The sequence below is a fragment of the Nicotiana sylvestris genome, chromosome 11 (assembly GCF_000393655.2).
Source record: "Nicotiana sylvestris chromosome 11, ASM39365v2, whole genome shotgun sequence".
NCBI classification, from domain to species: Eukaryota; Viridiplantae; Streptophyta; class Magnoliopsida; order Solanales; family Solanaceae; genus Nicotiana; species Nicotiana sylvestris.
In genome coordinates this window covers 12,567,308-12,585,340 of record NC_091067.1, presented here as the reverse complement: position 1 = coordinate 12,585,340, position 18,033 = coordinate 12,567,308, and the positions used below count along the sequence as shown (strand labels likewise).

At 36.7% G+C, this 18,033-nt stretch overlaps 1 protein-coding gene and 2 long non-coding RNA genes across 3 annotated transcripts; 1 reads left to right on the top strand and 2 right to left on the bottom strand.

The window, feature by feature from the left end:
* Positions 1–839: 839 nt before the first annotated feature.
* On the top strand, positions 840–5,477 carry LOC104217655 (wall-associated receptor kinase-like 1). Its single transcript, XM_070162803.1, has 5 exons — positions 840–1,477; positions 1,648–2,085; positions 3,045–3,176; positions 3,515–3,909; positions 4,470–5,477. Exons 1-5 carry the CDS (start codon positions 967–969, stop codon positions 5,277–5,279), a joined length of 2,286 nt encoding a protein of 761 aa, XP_070018904.1. The 5' UTR covers positions 840–966; the 3' UTR covers positions 5,280–5,477.
* Positions 1,481–13,036, bottom strand: LOC138882267 (uncharacterized). The gene is made up of 2 exons (XR_011403747.1): positions 12,817–13,036; positions 1,481–1,803 (listed from the first exon to the last, which is right to left on the bottom strand). It is a non-coding gene; the product is annotated as an uncharacterized lncRNA (long non-coding RNA).
* A 1,437-nt stretch (positions 13,037–14,473) lies between these two features.
* On the bottom strand, positions 14,474–15,330 carry LOC138882268 (uncharacterized). The gene is made up of 2 exons (XR_011403748.1): positions 15,020–15,330; positions 14,474–14,858 (listed from the first exon to the last, which is right to left on the bottom strand). It is a non-coding gene; the product is annotated as an uncharacterized lncRNA (long non-coding RNA).
* Between the last annotated feature and the right edge of the window lie 2,703 nt (positions 15,331–18,033).

The following is an 18,033-nucleotide window of genomic DNA, read 5'->3' as shown; positions in this document are numbered from 1 at the left end:
CCCCCAAAGTATTTTTCTTGACAGTTCTTTGGAAGCGGGTGGGTTTATTTTAATTTGGGGTGGGTTTAAGTTAGATTAATGAGACGATGACACGTGAAATTAATTTAATTTTTCTTTTTTTACCAAACAGGGTTGTTAGTCATAAGGGTAGTCCTGAGCTGAAAAGATAACGGTGAGAATAAATTTTACAAAATAGGTGGACGGAGAGTATTATTGTACCAACTCCAATAGTCCTGTGGTAATTTTGACCTTTTTTCGTTAAAATAATTTATAACATAAGCGAGCCATAAAAAGATAGGTTTGATCCAAATAACTTAATTTTTTTATCCACATGGGATTAAAAAAAATAAAATATCAGACATGAGTTTCACTTTCTATTTACAGATTGCAAATAGCAGAAACAACTATTCCATATATAAAGATCCAAAACCAAACAAAACAAAAGAAGAAAGAAAAGTAGAAGAGAGAACATCCACATACTGAAAGTGCTCCATGTGAAAGACATGGATTCATTTGAGTTAAAGTCCAAAGATGGTGTAAAGGTGCTCCATGTGAAAGACATGGATTCATTTGAGTCTAAGTCCAAAGATGGTGTACTAATTTTGCCCTTTTTTTTTTTTTATAACTATGGTATCTCGGCCAATTTGCGTGCACCTGACTAATTCCACGGGCTATCCGCCACCTACCTCCTACAAGTAACAAGTACGAAGTAACTCTATCCACCAAGGTTTGGATAAATAGGAAGAAATCACCTAGTATTTTTTGCCTAGGATTTTAACCTGTGACCTCATGGTTCTCGACACCTTTATTGATCACTAGGCTGGCGCTATTCTTATATTTTCCACTTGTAAAGACTTTTTCTTCTTTTTCTTTTGTGGAAACTGGGGTTTCCAGAACTTTTGCCATTATAATATATGATTCTACCAAAGAAGGCACGTAGTATATACGAAGGTGCAGATTACCACCATGTGGTCATTTTTTATTCTTCTTATTGGCCTGCTTTTTAAAGAAACAACACAAATTTCAGCAATAAGAATATGGTCATCAACAGCAATATTATCTTCATCAAAGCCTGGCTGCCCAGAAAGATGCGGCAACTTAACCATTCCTTATCCATTTGGGATAGGAAAAGGGTGTTACTTTGATGAACAATTCGAAGTGAGGTGCAATAACAACACTGCTTTTAGTCGTGGTCTTAATGATAGATCTGTGAAACACATATCCATGGACACCATCACGATTGTTATTCCTTTCAGTCCTTACCCCTACAACAAATCATCTGGAAAGAACATTTACGGTGATGAATACAGCACGGGAAAATCCATCCATGAGTATTTCAGTGTTTCCATCAAGAATAATTTAGTAGCCATTGGGTGTGATATTTATGCTTATATCAAAGATTTAGACAACAGTAGTAGACGCCAAGACAATATTGTAAGTGGATGTGCTTCTTTCTGCGACAGTGGTGGAGCTAAAGGTAAGTAAACGATTTATATGAATTTCTTTCATCAGAAAATTATATTGTGCAAGTAGGGTAAAATTACACTTTTTTGGGTATATATATTATAAATTGTTGAATTCCCTTAACATAAGGGAATTATCTAAGGTGGTAGCAAAAGTGGTTCAAAAAGTGTTTTTACGTTACAGGTTCACTGCTCTATGACTCCAGTAATGCTTCATATTCAGCTTCATCAACTTATTGCACTGGGAATAACGGTTGTTGTCAGTCTGCTTTTTCAAGAATGCCAAGAATTCTCTTTGCCTCCATACAAACAATGAACACGGAGAAAACATCATGGACATCTAGCAATTGCACCTATTTATTAGTTGTGGAAAAAGGCATTGCTGAATCTGAATTCACTCAATTACTTGGTAAGTGCAAAAAAGATGACTATTATAACGTCAGGCAGGCGGTGAACTGGGTAATTGGCAATGTTAGTTGCGACAAAGCCACCAGAACGCCAAAATATGCATGCGGAAAGAACAGTAGGTGCGTTGATGACACTACTAGACCTACTGAGGGATATCGATGCAATTGCTCTCCTGGTTATCAAGGCAACCCTTACCTCCCTAATGGATGCCAAGGTACTAATTCCCGTGTCCATCTATATCTGGATCTAACTTATATATTAACCCCGCCATTTTAATTTACGTGTCTTTCTTTTTAATCTATTTCAAAGAGAACGTCGCATTTCTATTTGAGATATATCCATGATATGAACTTTATGGGTTCGAATTTAAGATTCTGCAGCATGTCATCTGGTTTACTGGGTCTAAGATTTATTATTTGTATTCATTTAGTGCCTTTTCACACATACAGGTTCTAAGCCAAAGCTACCAGGTTTAGACAAACTCGTAGCTAAGTAACTAGATCCTGGTTTCTATGTTTAGTAAAGTTTTTAATTCCAGTATTCATATTTATAACCCTTAATAACACTCATTTATAGGAATGAAATAGAATGTGTAATACCACAAGATTCGAGGGATACTTTTGGCATGATATATACACCTTTTGTTTAAAACAACAACATTCAAAAGTATTCCTTATACTTTTAAACTTTTTGGTCAATCAAACTAAGATACATAAAATGATATAGAGGGAATTACAATGTCAGAATATTTTTCACCACCGGTGTATTTTAGCTTGTTTTAGCAGGTAACATATCTTATTTTTGAGGTAAGTCTCACTCTTTATGGATAATTACTTGTAGTTATCTTTTAGGTGACTAAAAGTGTAAAAAGTTCTGACACTGCCGGTGTACAAAAGTTAAACTCTTTTTTCTTTCACTAATTCAAAGAAACATAAAACTATTACCAAGGCTTGTAGTCTAGTGGTACCCGTGAGAATTTATCATATAATAATTGAGGGTTCAATTCCCACTATCGTCTTACCTCCTTCCCCTTCCCTAATCCCCTTGTGTAAAAACAAGCATAAAATTAAACCGTTGATCAAGCTTGTTGATAATGATATTAAAGAACTTTGAGTCATTCATTCTGTTGTATCTCTTTCTTACCTTTCTTTGATTTGATATTAATTTCCACAGACATCAACGAGTGTGCAAGTCAAAAAGGGAAGCATTCATGTCCCAATGATGCTCGCTGCATAAATACTCCTGGCAGTTTCCTTTGTGAGCCAAATGATGCGAAACATATGCTGACTATACAACTCTCCTTAGGTATTGAACAACTCTCTTCTTTGTCCTTTTTTTTGTTCTCATTTTTCTTTTTGTTAAGTAAATTATGCTTTCCGTAACTTTTTGTTTGAGACGTATTACTCATTGAACTGTCAAATAGATTCATTATCCTGTTATGACCTGACTAAGAACTTTATACTAGTAACATTTATTCTAGCTAACTGCTCTTTGAGAAAATTAGAAGCTCAATTATCTTAATCTAAGTTTTAAAATTACAAGACGTCCTCGAAAATTATGGAAAATAGGAGGAGCACCAGGTCAGGGTGTTCTAAAAATGGATTTATGTTTCTTTTATATGAAACTGATTTTCTCTCAACCAGGTGTTGTAGCAGCAGTTACTTTTGTAATCTTGATAGCAGTTTGTCTTTGGCTACGCAAAAGGCTTCAGAAGAGGGAAGAAAAGAAAGCTAAACAAAAGTTTTTCAAGAGGAACGGTGGATTGCTTTTGCGACAACGTATTCCCTTTAGTAAAGAAAGTAATGGTAGCTCTTTGTTAAAGCTCTTTTTCAAAGAGGAGTTGGAGAAAGCAACAGACAATTTCAGTGAAAGTCGAATTCTTGGAAAAGGAGGGGCTGGTACTGTCTACAAAGGAATGTTATCAGATGGAAGCATTGTAGCTGTGAAGAAGTCCAATAAAATGGAAGAAGATCAAATTGAACAGTTTATAAATGAGATACTTATTCTCTCCCAGATAAATCACAGACACATTGTCAAGGTACTGCTTTAGAATTTAAACTAGGCTCTTGCTACAAATTATGGAAGACGAGAATAACATTATGCACAAGGAGGCTAGAAAATGGAGAGATAAACGTAAAACACACTAATAATATTGGAAATACTCCACTCTAACAAAACAACACACTAGACTTGACATATATATAGCTACTACAACAACTTTTAAACACCTATTTACATAAACTATAATTAATGAACAATCTAAAATTACTCAATAGACACACTTTAAACACGCAGGATAACTCAAAAGACCAATGAACCCAGCATTTAATCACACTTTTACTCCGTCTGTTCCATTTTTTGTGGCAGTATTTCCTTATTAGTTTGTTCAAAAAGGAATGACATCTTTCTATATTTGAAAATCTAAGTTAAAGTTCATATTTTACCTTAATAGCATGCCTTTATAACCATATAAATCTCATGGCATGTTTAAGACTGTAGATTCCAAAAATCTTCCTTTTGTTATTAAACTGTGTCCAAACAAATACGCCATTAAATTAAAAAGGAGAGAGTAATATTTAAATTTACTATTTCTGACAGGTACTTGGCTGTTGTTTAGAAATTGAAGTTCCTTTATTGGTTTATGAATACATCTCTAATGGAACCTTGTCATCCCATATTCATGGAAACCTTAGTCACAATTCTGATCCTACTGTCTCAAAACCATCAACAATGATACTATCGTGGGACCATCGTTTGCGAATTGCTGCGGAAGTAGCAGGGGCCCTTTCTTACATGCACTCATGTGCTTCTACTCCCATTCTTCACAGAGATATCAAATCAAGCAACATATTATTAGACGATACTTTTAGAGCAGTGATTTCTGATTTTGGACTTTCGAGATTATTGTCCGTTGACAAGACTCATTTAACAACACTAGTAGGGGGTACATTTGGTTACATGGATCCACAATATTTTCGATCTGGTAAACTTAATGATAAATGTGATGTCTATGCATTTGGTGTAGTTCTTGCAGAGCTTCTGACAAGCCAAAGAGTTGTCTCTTCAAACATAATAGAAGATCCAGGCTTGGTCAAACGCTTTACATTATTATTAAAACAAAATCTCATTTTTGAGATTTTAGACACTAAAATTATAAAAGACCTTGAGGATGAAAAAGTGATTCTTGCTGTGGCTAAGCTTGCCAATAGATGCTTAAATTCTAATGCTCGGAGAAGGCCAGGCATGAAGGAGGTGGCAGCTGAGCTTGATCAACTAAGGAAAAGGGGGCAAGATATACCTCATGATGAATGTTTTCAAGATAACATTTCTCCAAGAAGTGAAAGTTCATATAGTTGTAAATCTTATTGTACAGAAGAAGATAATCAGAACTCGGTGTCTCATGATTAACTGAACTATGATTGAAAGGAAAGTTTGTAATTTCTACAACTACAAGTTTTATTTTATGTAATGTTTAATTTCATTGAGACATAATTTAATGAATATTAGGCAATGACTTGCCATAATATTAGGTTGTTGAATTGTTGTAACTATGATGAAGATAATTGTCATGATTTTCTTTTATTATCCTTTATTATATTTTTGGCACCTAGCTACTTTAATAGAAACGAAAGAAGGTCACTTGAAATGGTTTGCATGTCCTGCATCAACCTCTAGATGCACCGGTACATAGGTATGAAAGCATGGTGAGCGATAATAAAAGGGGAATGAGGTAGACCTAAAATCACATGGAAGAAAATTGTTTGGAAAAACCTACAATTTCTTGGAATCCATGCAAACTAAAGATAGGGCACAATGAAAAGAAAAAAAATTATCTAGGTGATATCAACTAATTAGAAATATATTTATCATGTTAGTACATTTATGTATGTATTAACATGTGTAATCGTTTTATGAAATGATTATTAGGTGATAATACTGAGGAAGCTCCATAATAATATGTAGGTGACAGATTCTAGAAACTAACTCGTCGAACGGATGACAAGAAGAATTAGGAGTTTATAGACAAGAAATAATTTCTCTCTCTACTTTCTCGAGCTCTCAGGCACACTCCCCGAGGAGCCTGAGAAAAAGGAATCTTGAGAATCCATAAACACCATTAGCACGGATATTCAATTCCGACCGACCCTCTGAAAACAGCTCCGACAAACAACCCCGCACGCGCCGCCACGCGCGGCTCATTCCGGCGAGGCAAACACCACGCGCCGGCGCGTGAGCTCAATCCCGGCCAATTTTCAAAATTTTCGATTTGGACAGAACACTCGCTTGGAAATTCCGAGTACATCCATACATTTAGTTCTGAATTCCGACAACTTTTATTTTTTCCGGTGGCGGGGAACCCTTCTCTGTTCAGAAATTTCGGGTTCTGTTTTTCTTTGTCAAGCTCTATAGCTCACTGTGATAACTTCTAAACAACCCCTAAAATTCCAGAACCTGAGCAGTTGATTTGTACAATATGGGAGACAACAGGATATATTTCAACGCAGGATTCAAATCTTTTGACATCACCAGATGGAACTCCAACAAAGACACTTGGTTTGAATGGGTGGAGAGAAGCCGCAACATGATGAGAAGATCATCCATGGGTAGAAAGGCAATGGAATGGATATGCTTTACACTTAAAGAAGCGTCGACAGATCAAAATAATCTAGTGAAGAGATGGAAGTACAAGGAGCAATTGACAGAACATTTCTGCACTAGGAAATTTAACACCCATGGAAGATATATGAGTATTCTGTCACTGAAGGGAGAAGGGAGGTCAGTGATTATAATCCCAGAGTTAACTTTGAATTCTGGTTGGAAAGACATAGCAGCTAAGATAGAGAGATTCATATATCAGACCATCAAGTTGAATCCCATAGTACCACCTAGAAACACTGTGGACAATTTCCCTTATGCCCAAGCAGTTAAGGAGAGTAAATGGCAATCCAATACGCTTCGAGAGGCAAGGGTCAGCACGAGCAATGGCGGTATCTCTGTTCTGGACCCTATTGGAGGAGAGGACACAGGCCTACTAAAAAGATGCATTATCGGGTCTTTTGGGGAAGAAATCAATGAGAGACCCACTTTAGCAGACATAAGGCGATGGGCTAGTGCGTCATGGAACAAAGCATACGGAGTAAACATTTATGAAATGACAGGAAACATGTTTCTTTTTGAATTTCCAAACAGATTCATGGCAGAGCAGGTTGTGCAAGGAGAATGGAGATGGAAAAAATTCAAGCTTCATCTGGATTGGTGGAATCATACTGCCGGTTGCATTCCAAACTCACAAATTGAGGAAACATGCTGGATTAGAGCCATGGGGATTCCTGTACATCTATGGTCACAAAAGATCTTCAAAGAAATAGGAGATCTCTGTGGGGGTTGGCTAGCTACAGAAGAAGAAACTGATCTCAAAAACCATCTCAAGTGGGCAAGAATCAAAATTGCTGGTGATGGCAGGAAGACTCCCAATGAGGTGGGGATTGAAAGAGACGGTACCAAATTTTTCATCCCAATCTGGGCTGAAAGAAAGACACGGTATGAGCTAAACAATGGTAAAGGAAAGGCAAGTGGACAATTTACACAAGGTTCAACTTCGATGAATCAAAACAGTAGAGTGTCAAAAGTCAAGCTGAAATCCTATGACCCCGATATGGCTGCACAAGTCATTTTTAATGACCTCTCGTGTAAGTTCTCTGATACTGGGCTGAAGCCTTATATCGAGGAAATGGGAGGACCTTCTCACTCGGGGGCAAAAGAGTCATCTCCAGGGGAGCAAAACCTTAATGTGAATCGTGAAAGTATGCAAAAGGAAACAATTTCCAGTTGCAGTCAGCCAGAAGGTGGAGTAGATTTAGCAAAATTGAAACAGAAGGAAGGGGAGCAAAACATAAACTCAAAGATGGGGAATGATCACGTGGGATGTACTTTGGAACATCTAAAGCAATGTAGCCCTATTCAAGAGTGGGAAATTGAGGAGGTGAATCCTTTAGCAGTTCAGCAACACAATCCATTATTGGATAAAGACATGGATGCAACAATATGGGTCCATCAAAATATGATCAAATTGGGGAAAATGTTTGGAGTAGATTTCCAAGGACATGAAGAAGAAGCACTGGAATTGTTAATGCAAATTGACAGCTGCAAACAGGTTAGAAGGGTGGAGACAGAGTTGGAGGAGAAGAAACAAAGATTCAAAGGATCACTGGAATTAAAAGGTTTGACTTCTTTCGATGTCAAATTCAAGAGTGACGGGAAAAGGAGTAGGGGAAGAGATCTATCAATTATTTCTATATGAGGATCAAAGTAATTTCCTGGAATGTAAGGGGTCTAAATGATAAGAAGAAAAGGGAGATAATAAAAAGTCAAGTGCAGAATTGGAGGGCAGACATTATTTGCATGCAAGAAACAAAAGTCGAGGGGGATATCGAGGAAATAGTCAGGCAAATATGGGGTGGTAGATGGGTTAGGTATGCAAGTTTAGAAGCTAGCGGCACGAGAGGGGGGATTTTGATGTTATGGGATTGCAGAGTATGGAAAGGGGAGGTGTTACAGATTGGTGCATACACTTTGACGTGCAAGTTTGACGCTCTTCTACAGAATTTTCAATGTCACATAACAGGAGTGTATGCTCCAAATTGTAGAATAGAAAGGAAAAAAGTATAGAGTGAAATTGGTGCAGTGAGGGGATTGATGGAAGGTCCTTGGGCGGTTTGTGGCGATTTTAACGTTACAAGGTACCCTTCTGAAAAACGGGAATGCTCAAGGAGGTCCAGAGCGATGGTGGAGTTTTCGGATTTTATAGAAGATATGGAGCTGATAGATCTTCGACTTGAAGGAGGAAACTATACTTGGTTCAAAGGGGACAATCATACAGCGGCTTCAAGAATTGATAGATTTCTCATTTCAGAAGAATGGGATGTAAGGCTCAGAAACATCAAGCAAACTATCCAACAAAGGCTGATTTCGGACCATTCACCTGTGGCTCTAGACTGCGGTGCGTGGGAACAAGCTAAATCATACTTCAAGTTTGAAAATTGGTGGCTGAATGTGGAAGGTTTTGAGGACAGAATTAGAGAGTGGTGGGGATCTTTTGAATTCTCAGGAAGACCTGATTACATTTTAGCTTGCAAGTTAAAAGCTCTCAAGGGCAAGCTAAAAGGATGGAGCAGAAGTTACGAAGGCAATCTGGGACTGCAGAAATCAAAATTGCTAAGTCAACTAGCAGATTTTGAGACAACGCAACAACTAAGAACGTTGACAGAGGAGGAATCAGTCAGGAAAGCAGCCACTCTAATGGAGATTGAGGTGCAACTCAAGAATGAAGAATTTGCATGGAGACAAAAATCAAGAGCTTTGTGGCTCAAAGAAGGGGATAGGAATACAAAATTTTTCCATCGGACTGCAAATGCACGCAAGAGAAACAACAACATTGACCAAATAATGATTCGACATGAAGTAATCGAGGATCCAGAAAGAATAGAGAACGAGATTATTGAATTCTACAAGGAGCTATACACAGAACCTGAACAGTGGAGACCAACAGTCAATTTCGAAAATACTCCAAGCATTTCTGAATCGGAAAGGGAGTCTTTACAGAGTAACTTTGAGGAACAAGAAGTGCTGAGCAGCCTGAAGATGTGTGCAAGTGACAAGGCTCCAGGTCCAGATGGATACACAATGGGTTTTTTCAGAAAGTGTTGGGACATTTTGAAGGAAGATATCATGGCGGCTTTTAACAACTTCCATTCACAGGAGATGTTTGAGAAAAGCTTCAATGCAACATATATAGCATTGATTCCAAAGAAGACAGGTGCGAAAGAATTGAGAGATTTCAGACCGATCAGTCTGATAGGGAGCTTCTACAAACTGCTCTCAAAAGTCTTAACTGAAAGACTTAAGAGGGTGGTTGGGAAACTTGTTGATGCTCAACAAATGACGTTCATCAAAGGAAGACAAATAATTGATGCAGTGATGATTGCCAATGAAGCTGTGGATTCAAGAATAAAAAAGAAAGAACCTGGAATCTTATGCAAATTGGATATCGAGAAGGCCTATGATCATGTGAACTGGAGCTTCCTACTAAGAATGTTAGAACAAATGGGTTTTGGGCAAAAATGGATTAGATGGATGAAATTTTGCATATCTACTGTGAAATTCTCCATTCTTATAAATGGAAGTCCTAAAGGTTATTTTCACTCACACAGAGGTCTCAGACAAGGTGATCCTCTATCTCCCTTTTTATTCATCATAGCCATGGAAGGATTGAACAACATGATCAAAACGGCTAAAGTCAGTGGATGGGTTAAAGGCTTTGAGGTAAACAGGAGTGGGGCTAACAATCTAGAGATCACACATCTCCAATATGCTGATGATACTCTAGTCTTCTGTGATGCTGAAAAAGACCAACTTAGATTCTTAAGGATCATTTTGGTTTTATTTGAAGGAGTATCAGGATTACACATTAACTGGAGAAAGAGCAATATTTTTCCCATTAATGAAGTTAACAACATGGGGCAACTGACTCAGATATTGGGAGGAGAAGTTGGGTCCCTACCAACTGTTTACCTTGGGATGCCTCTTGGTGCAAGATCCAAATCAAAAGAAATCTGGAATTCAGTCATAGAAAAGTGTGAGAAGAAGTTGTCAAGATGGAAATCGCAGTACCTATCATTGGGGGGTAGGCTAGTTCTAATCAACTCAGTATTAGACTCTCTACCTACTTACATGATGTCTTTGTTCCCAATTCCATCAGGCATTTTACAGAGATTGGACAAACTCCGAAGAACATTCCTCTGGCAAGGCAATAAGGAGAAAAAGGTCTTCCATTTAGTCAATTGGAAGACAACAACAATGGATAAAAAACAAGGTGGATTAGGGATAAGGAATTTGAAGAATCAAAGCAAGGCTCTTAGAATTAAATGGTTATGGAAGTACTCTAAAGAACCCCAATCTTTATGGGCCAAAGTGATCAAAGCCAAGTATGGTGAAGAAAACAACTGGGTGTCAAAAAAAGTCAGTACATCATATGGAGTAAGTGTGTGGAAATCAATCAGAGAACTTTGACCAATAATGAAGAATCACTCCTCCATAAGAGTGAACAACGGAAGGAACACATCATTTTGGAATGATAACTGGCTAGGAATGGGAAGCTTAAAGGAAAGATACCCAGATATGTTCGGTTTAGCACAAAACCAGCATAAGACAGTCGCTGATATGAGGAGTTGTCAAGGATGGGAAATAGCTCTAAGAAGACAGCTGAATGACTGGGAGATAACAAGATTAACTGACCTCTACAAAGAGCTGGAAGCATTTACAGGACTACAGGAAGGTTTGGATTCAATATGGTGGAAGAGGTACAACAAAGGGATTTACCGAGTGAAGGATGCATATAAGATTTTGAATCATGATAATCAACAGGTAGACACATGGCCTTGGAAACATATATGGAAAACAAAGATTCCATACAAGGTAGCCTGCTTCACTTGGCTACTAGCAAAGGAGGCGGTTTTAACCCAGGATAATCTCATAAAAAGGGGAATTTCTCTGTGTTCAAGATGTTTTCTGTGTGGGGAAAATGCAGAAACTGTCAACCATTTGTTTCTACACTGCAAGATTACAGACCAACTATGGAAAATCTTTATTAGTCTTAGGGGTATCTCATGGTCAATGCCATACAGGATTAAAGATGTCATCTATAGCTGGGAAGAAGCTGGAGCTGAAGCAACTAGTAGAGATAGATGAAGGACTGTTCCGGCATGTATTTGGTGGACAGTCTGGAGGGAAAGGAATACTAGATGTTTTGAAGACAGAAGCAATTCACTGCAGAAGATCAAACTCAATTGTATTCTTCTATTTTGTTTTTGGTGCAAACAGATGTACACAGAAGATACATTGACAATCATAGACATACTAGGATCCTGCTAGGTCTCAAATTAGAATATCTATAAATTCTCTCTATGTAAATTTGGTTTTCAGTGCAACCTATGTACTGATTTTTATAATATATACAATAGTTACCAATTCAAAAAAAGAAGAATTAGGAGTTTGACTACATGTGGGGTTTCAAAAGTAGAAGCTTATGCGGGCGTTTTTCCCCCGTTTGAACGCTAAGGGTGTGGAAGTTTAAGACTAGCTAGTATATATTGTCCCACATAATTTGTTAAACCGCTTTTTTGGTTTATTACCTTCTGCAGTTATAACTCAGCCTATACATAGTATAACCAGTTTCAATTCAGCTTACGTTTAGATATAACAAATTGTACGCGAAAGGATACAGATAGTTCATGTATCCGACCTCAACTAGTTTGAGACTGACATGTAATTGATTTTGATTCATTACAAATTGTTATGAAGTCAGAGAACTATTATATATATGTTCTATCCCAACCCTTAAACATATATATAGTGTTAAGTGATAATATATTTATGTTCTGCATGGAGATCATGTTAAGGTTTAGCCATAAAACAAGGTTCCATTTCAGATTTCAGACAATGGCAGTGTATACTTGAAGTTTCAGTTAACCTGAAACATCTAAAAGATAGATATTCGCAATTGGACAATGAACAACTCAAATGCGGTCCAAAGAAAGTGCAATCCTATAGTCTAAGTGAGCTATTTTAACCATCTTGAATCAACACGACAATTGAAAAATACTTCACAAAGCTAAAGAATTCATTCATCCATTTAAACAAACACCTTATGGGCAACCATTTTTCCTGATTGTCTGAAGACCCTAGGAAGTTGGATACTTTCCCCCAAAATTGGGCTTTCTAATCAGAAAGTAGCAACAAAATCACATCCCCAACACAAAGATTAAGAAAGAACCAATCTTGTACAGATTCCACCCATATAAAAATCATAATTTCAGACACATGAAAACTATCAAAAAAGTGAATGTTGGGATGAAATTACAGAGACAAGTGTGAAGAAACTTCATACCTGGAAATTAGAGACTTAAAATCAAAGGAAGAAGAAGAAAGTTACTGGCTCCGTGAAAATTGTGTTCGTATTTCTGGACTGAAAATCTAACCATTCAAACTAACTATTGCCAAAATTCTGTGGTTGTCCCGCCAAAAATTCAAATAGCGGTTAACTACTAATTCATTGTGAACTCAAAATTTGTTTTCCACCATATTTGGATTTTATTATTAGGGTCGTTTGGTTGGGAAACAAGTTAGTCCAGATTATCCCACCTTTCTATGGGGATAAAAAAAATACTACAATCCTGGGGTAATTAATTTTTATCTCAACCAAATGTGAGATAAACTATCTCAAATTTAATTTCGGAATTAATTGTCCCTTATCCATTGTACTAAATGAGCTCTTAGAATGATAAGATATAATAATTGATTTTGCTATAAATCTCTTATCTTGTTTTTGGAGTTTGTGGAACTCTATAAATTGAGGATCATGTAATAATACAAGAGCATCCACAATGTAGTACTTCCATTTTTTGAGAGTCTTGGTTAGGGGGAGATTTTTCTCTCGATATTTTAGTACTCTCTTTTATATTAATAAATTTTTCTGTGCATGTAGGTCAATTGATCAAACTCCATTGTAATATTTTCTTTTAGTATAATTTTATTTTTTGTTGTTTGATTTATCATTACCAAGGTTTGCTTTATTGGCTTTCACCCTGACGTCTTGTTATTTCGATGGATCATTTGTTCAGAGCACACCGAGTTTAGTTGTTTTAATATGTATAAAGCTCTTACGTTCACGCAAGGTCCGGAGAAGGGCCGTACCCCAAGGAGGTTTGATGTAGGCTGCCTACCCTGATGCAAACATCAATAGTTGATTCCACGACTCGAACTCGTGACCTATAAGTCACACAGAGACAACTTGACCGTTACTCCAACGCTCCCCTTCATGCTTAAAAATGTAATCTTTACTTAAAGGTTACTGAACCTGATTATTCATAATCTCCTAGAAGATCCACAATCTCCATAAATGAGTTTACTATTTAATTACAGGAACTTGAGTGACCCCTTAAGAAATTAACTCTACTTTTCCACTAGGCTCACCAAGAGCCCTTTGTTCTATTTAGGCTAATAAATCTCTCACAGTGGTTCATTCATGTGTTCAAGCCAAATTTCAAATGTAGAATATATTGCTGGTACATCGATCTAGAGTAAGGCTCTAGTCTGAGCCCTAGTTAAAATGTTGTTTATTCTCCTTTCAAGGGAGATCCTTTCTAGAGGTTGTCTGTCTCCGAATTAATGATCCAACTGGGCATTTCTAGTTTTCCCCCGATAAAGGTCCAATAGAGTTGCGGTTTCTTAGTACTGCCTTTCATTAGCGGTCTGACATTTTACAACACGAAGTTACTTGGTGTTCACTACTACTAATAAGGGCGGAGAATGCAGCATAGTCAGATAGTGCTTTATTACACCTGGTGATTACTTCTGTAGCCTTATATCTAGAAATTGGTCACTTCTTAAAAATTTAAAATGTGATCTGATCATTTGCTGTGAATGTTGAATTTTCAAACTGGTCTAATGTTGAAAAATGTGGCCAACCTCTAAATAAAATGACATAGAAGTGACTGTTTGGTAGTGTTAACATGCTCAGACCAATGGGCACAAGACCACAGAGCTTCCAAGTGTACAAATCACTAGTATTGAACTTAGTAATCACAAAGCTGCAATTGCTCAAAATATTAGGGAAATCTTGGAGCAACGGTAAAATTATCTATATGACAGGGGTTCGAGCCGTGAAAGCAGTCATTAGTGCTTTCATAAGGGTAGGCTGTCTACATGACATCCTTAAAGTGCAGCCCTTCTCCGATTCCCGAACCTTGCATAATTACGAAATGGTTTGTGTACTGAGCTGCCATTTATTAACTGTAAAATATTGAAAAAGCACACTATCAAATGTATTGGTGGTAGTGCACTTTGGTTTAATATACACACTTTTGAAAACGCTGCCATCTAAAACAGAAGCATACTTGTGCGCAAGACCTCCTCTCCTCTATATATCAACTACAAATTAATTGGTGCAAGTTACTCGTCATTTTCAAAAATTAAAATAGAATTAATAATTTTTACCTTACTCTGATAAAGTGGAGACAGATTAATATAGTGAAAACAAGAATAATAATATTATAAAAAAATTTATAATCATAGTGTTCGAGTCAGCTTACCCACGTCTAGACCGGCTCACGTATTCTCTCTTTCTTTTTGTAGGAAGCAAAACTTGGTGGTGCCTTGTCATGGTAGGGACAAGGAATATTAACTCAATACTAAATGTGGAACGCTAGAAAGCAATTTTCTTGTAGCTTAAAATAGACATTTAGGGATCAATAATGCTCATGCCCTTACAGATGCTTAACCCCACCTTAGTTTTTGTCCTTCAAAGACTTTTTAGGATTAAATAAAAAGTGATCTTTGTTATGAAATAAAAGCAATTTAGTAAAACATGAACAAGAAATAAAAGCAATTTAGTAAAACATGAACAAAAAATAGAGATAGAGAGAAGGAAGAGATTTTCTTCTTCAATTGTGTGTATTTTCCTATCTATTACAAGGCCTTTATATAGACATGAAAAGTGAAGAAAATATGTCATGGAATATGTCATTGAACATAAAAAATATGTCATTGAATATGTCATTAACCATTTGAGGGAAAGATCATGGAGGAAGAGTAGACATCCACCATATTTTGATTTTTATCATAACACTCCCCTTGGATGTCCATAAATAATGTGCCTCGTTAAAACCTTATTAGGAAAAAACCCTATGGGAAAAAAATCCTAATGTAGGAAAAAGAGTACACATATTTAGAAATACGCCTTTTGGTTGCCTCGTTAAAAACCTTGCAAGGAAAACCCAATGGGACAAAACCTTGTAAGGGAAAAAGAGTACAACGCGTATTAACTCCCCCTGATGAGATCATCAGTTCACATCGTTGAGCCTTCGTATCCCAATCTTGTACACTAGTTTCTTGAAGGTTGACGCCGGTAGATATTTGGTGAACAAATCAGCCATATTATCACTTGAACGGATCCGTTGCACATTAATATCACCATTCTTTTGAAGATCATGTGTGAACAATAATTTAGGTGAAATGTGCTTTGTCCTAACTCCTTTATGAATCCTCCCTTTAATTGGGCAATGCATGTTGTATTTTCTTCATACAAAACTGTGGGTAGTTTATCACACTTCAAACCACATTTGTCTCGAATAAGATGTATAGTAGACCTCAACCATACACATTCTCGACTTGCTTCATGAATAGCAATTATCTCAGCATGATTAGAAGAAGTAGCCACGATTGATTGCTTAGTCGATCGCCAAGATATGACAGTGCCACACATGTAAACACATAACATGTTTGAGATCAAGCCTTGTGTGTGTCAGATAAATACTCCACATCGACATAACCAACAAGATCGGTATTGCAATCATTGCCATAAAATAAGCCCACATCGGTAATCCCCCTTAGATAACGCAATATGTGCTTGATTTTATTCCAATTTCTCCTTGAGCAGAGCTATGTTTTGTTAAGGCATTAACTGAAAAAGTTATGGCATGCCTTGTAGTGTTAGCAAGATATATTAGCGCACCAATTGCATTAAGATATGGTACTTTAAGACCAAGAAGCTCTTCATTATTTTCATGAGGTCGGAGTGGATCTTTATTTATATCGAGTAATCTCGCAACCATCGGGGTACTTAATGGATGTGCTTTATCCACATAGAAGCTCTTTAAAATCTTTTTAGTGTATGCTGATTGAAGGACAAAAATTCTATCTTTCATATATTCAATTTGTAGACCAAGACAAAATTTTGTCTTTCCAAGATCTTTCATTTCAAATTCTTTCTTTAAATAGTCTACTGCTTTAGGAAGCTCTCCGGGAGTTCTAATGATATTTGAATCATCAACATACATGGCGATTATAACAAATTCAAATCCATATCCTTTTATAAGGACACAAGTACAAATTGAATTATTCTTATACCCTTCTTTCAACAAGTACTCTCTCGGGCGATTATACCACATGCGCCCTGATTGTTTCAATCCGTATAAGGATTTTTGAAGCTTTATTTAATAAATTTCTTGGAAACCTTAATATGCTCCAAGACAATTTAAATCTTTCAATGATATCCACTATACGCATATCAAGTTTTTCATATATTGCCAGATTAAAACCTGAAGTGACTATATCCACTATAAGAGAACATGTCTCCATATAATCAATGTGAGGATATTTACTAATTTTCTTGTGCCACAAGTCGTCTTTATGTCTATCGACTTGAACCTTTCGCACAAGAACACATTTATACCTCAATTGACTTTATACTTTCAGGTGTTGGACTATCCGTCCGACTTCACATTTTTCAAGTGAAGTCAATTTCATTGCGTATTTTTTATTTGGCCAATCTTTTATCCGTCCAAATTTCATGATAGATTTGATCTCAAGATCCTCGTCAATATTAATCATATTGAGCGCTACATTATATTAACAATATTGTCGACAATCATTTTATGTCGGTTCCATTATTACCTAATAACGACATAACTTATTGAGATCTCTTTATTTCATTATTTTCAGGTACCTAAGCCTCTCCCATGAGGTCTTATGAAGTGTTATGTCGTGGTGCTCTTCTAGGGTACTTGCCTCCTTATTATGACCATTTTGAATATTTGCCCCTCTCCTTCTTCAAGGAGTTTTATCTTTGGAACCGATTGGTCTATTATACTTCATGCGTGCCATAGACTCTGTCCCTCATGGATTTTATTCTATTTGGAGCATTAGCAGCTGAAATATGACATTTAGCTTTGGGTCAGCAAATGCGTCTGACAATAATTTGTAAATGAATTATCACTTGAACTTCAAGTTTATATTTTCTTGTGCGAGGATATATATGTATTCATAATAATTCATTTCACGTATCACTTTCTCAGCTGCCCATTTTCTCCCCCTAATGTTGGAATCACCAACACATTTCCCAACCATCTTTGGGAACTCATCTTTGTGCATTTTGGTGGCATAATTAATTCATATAGCACATCCATATTTCTATATAGAAATTATTTGGTTCCTGACCCTGAACCGATTGTGATAGGGAGAAATTTTTATAACTTGGCTAGATGCGTACAAGTGTTGTTGTATATTAAATAATAAATCTCATACCAAATTTCATTTTTGGGAGTTT

What these genes read in the sequence shown, in the direction of transcription:
- LOC104217655 (XM_070162803.1), top strand. Translation starts at nt 967, where the DNA reads ATGTGGTCATTTTTTATTCTTCTTATTGGCCTGCTTTTTAAAGAAACA. An exon ending in CGACAGTGGTGGAGCTAAAG is followed by an intron (nt 1,478 to 1,647) that starts GTAAGTAAACGA and finishes TTTACGTTACAG; the next exon opens with GTTCACTGCTCTATGACTCC. An exon ending in CCTCCCTAATGGATGCCAAG is followed by an intron (nt 2,086 to 3,044) that starts GTACTAATTCCC and finishes TAATTTCCACAG; the next exon opens with ACATCAACGAGTGTGCAAGT.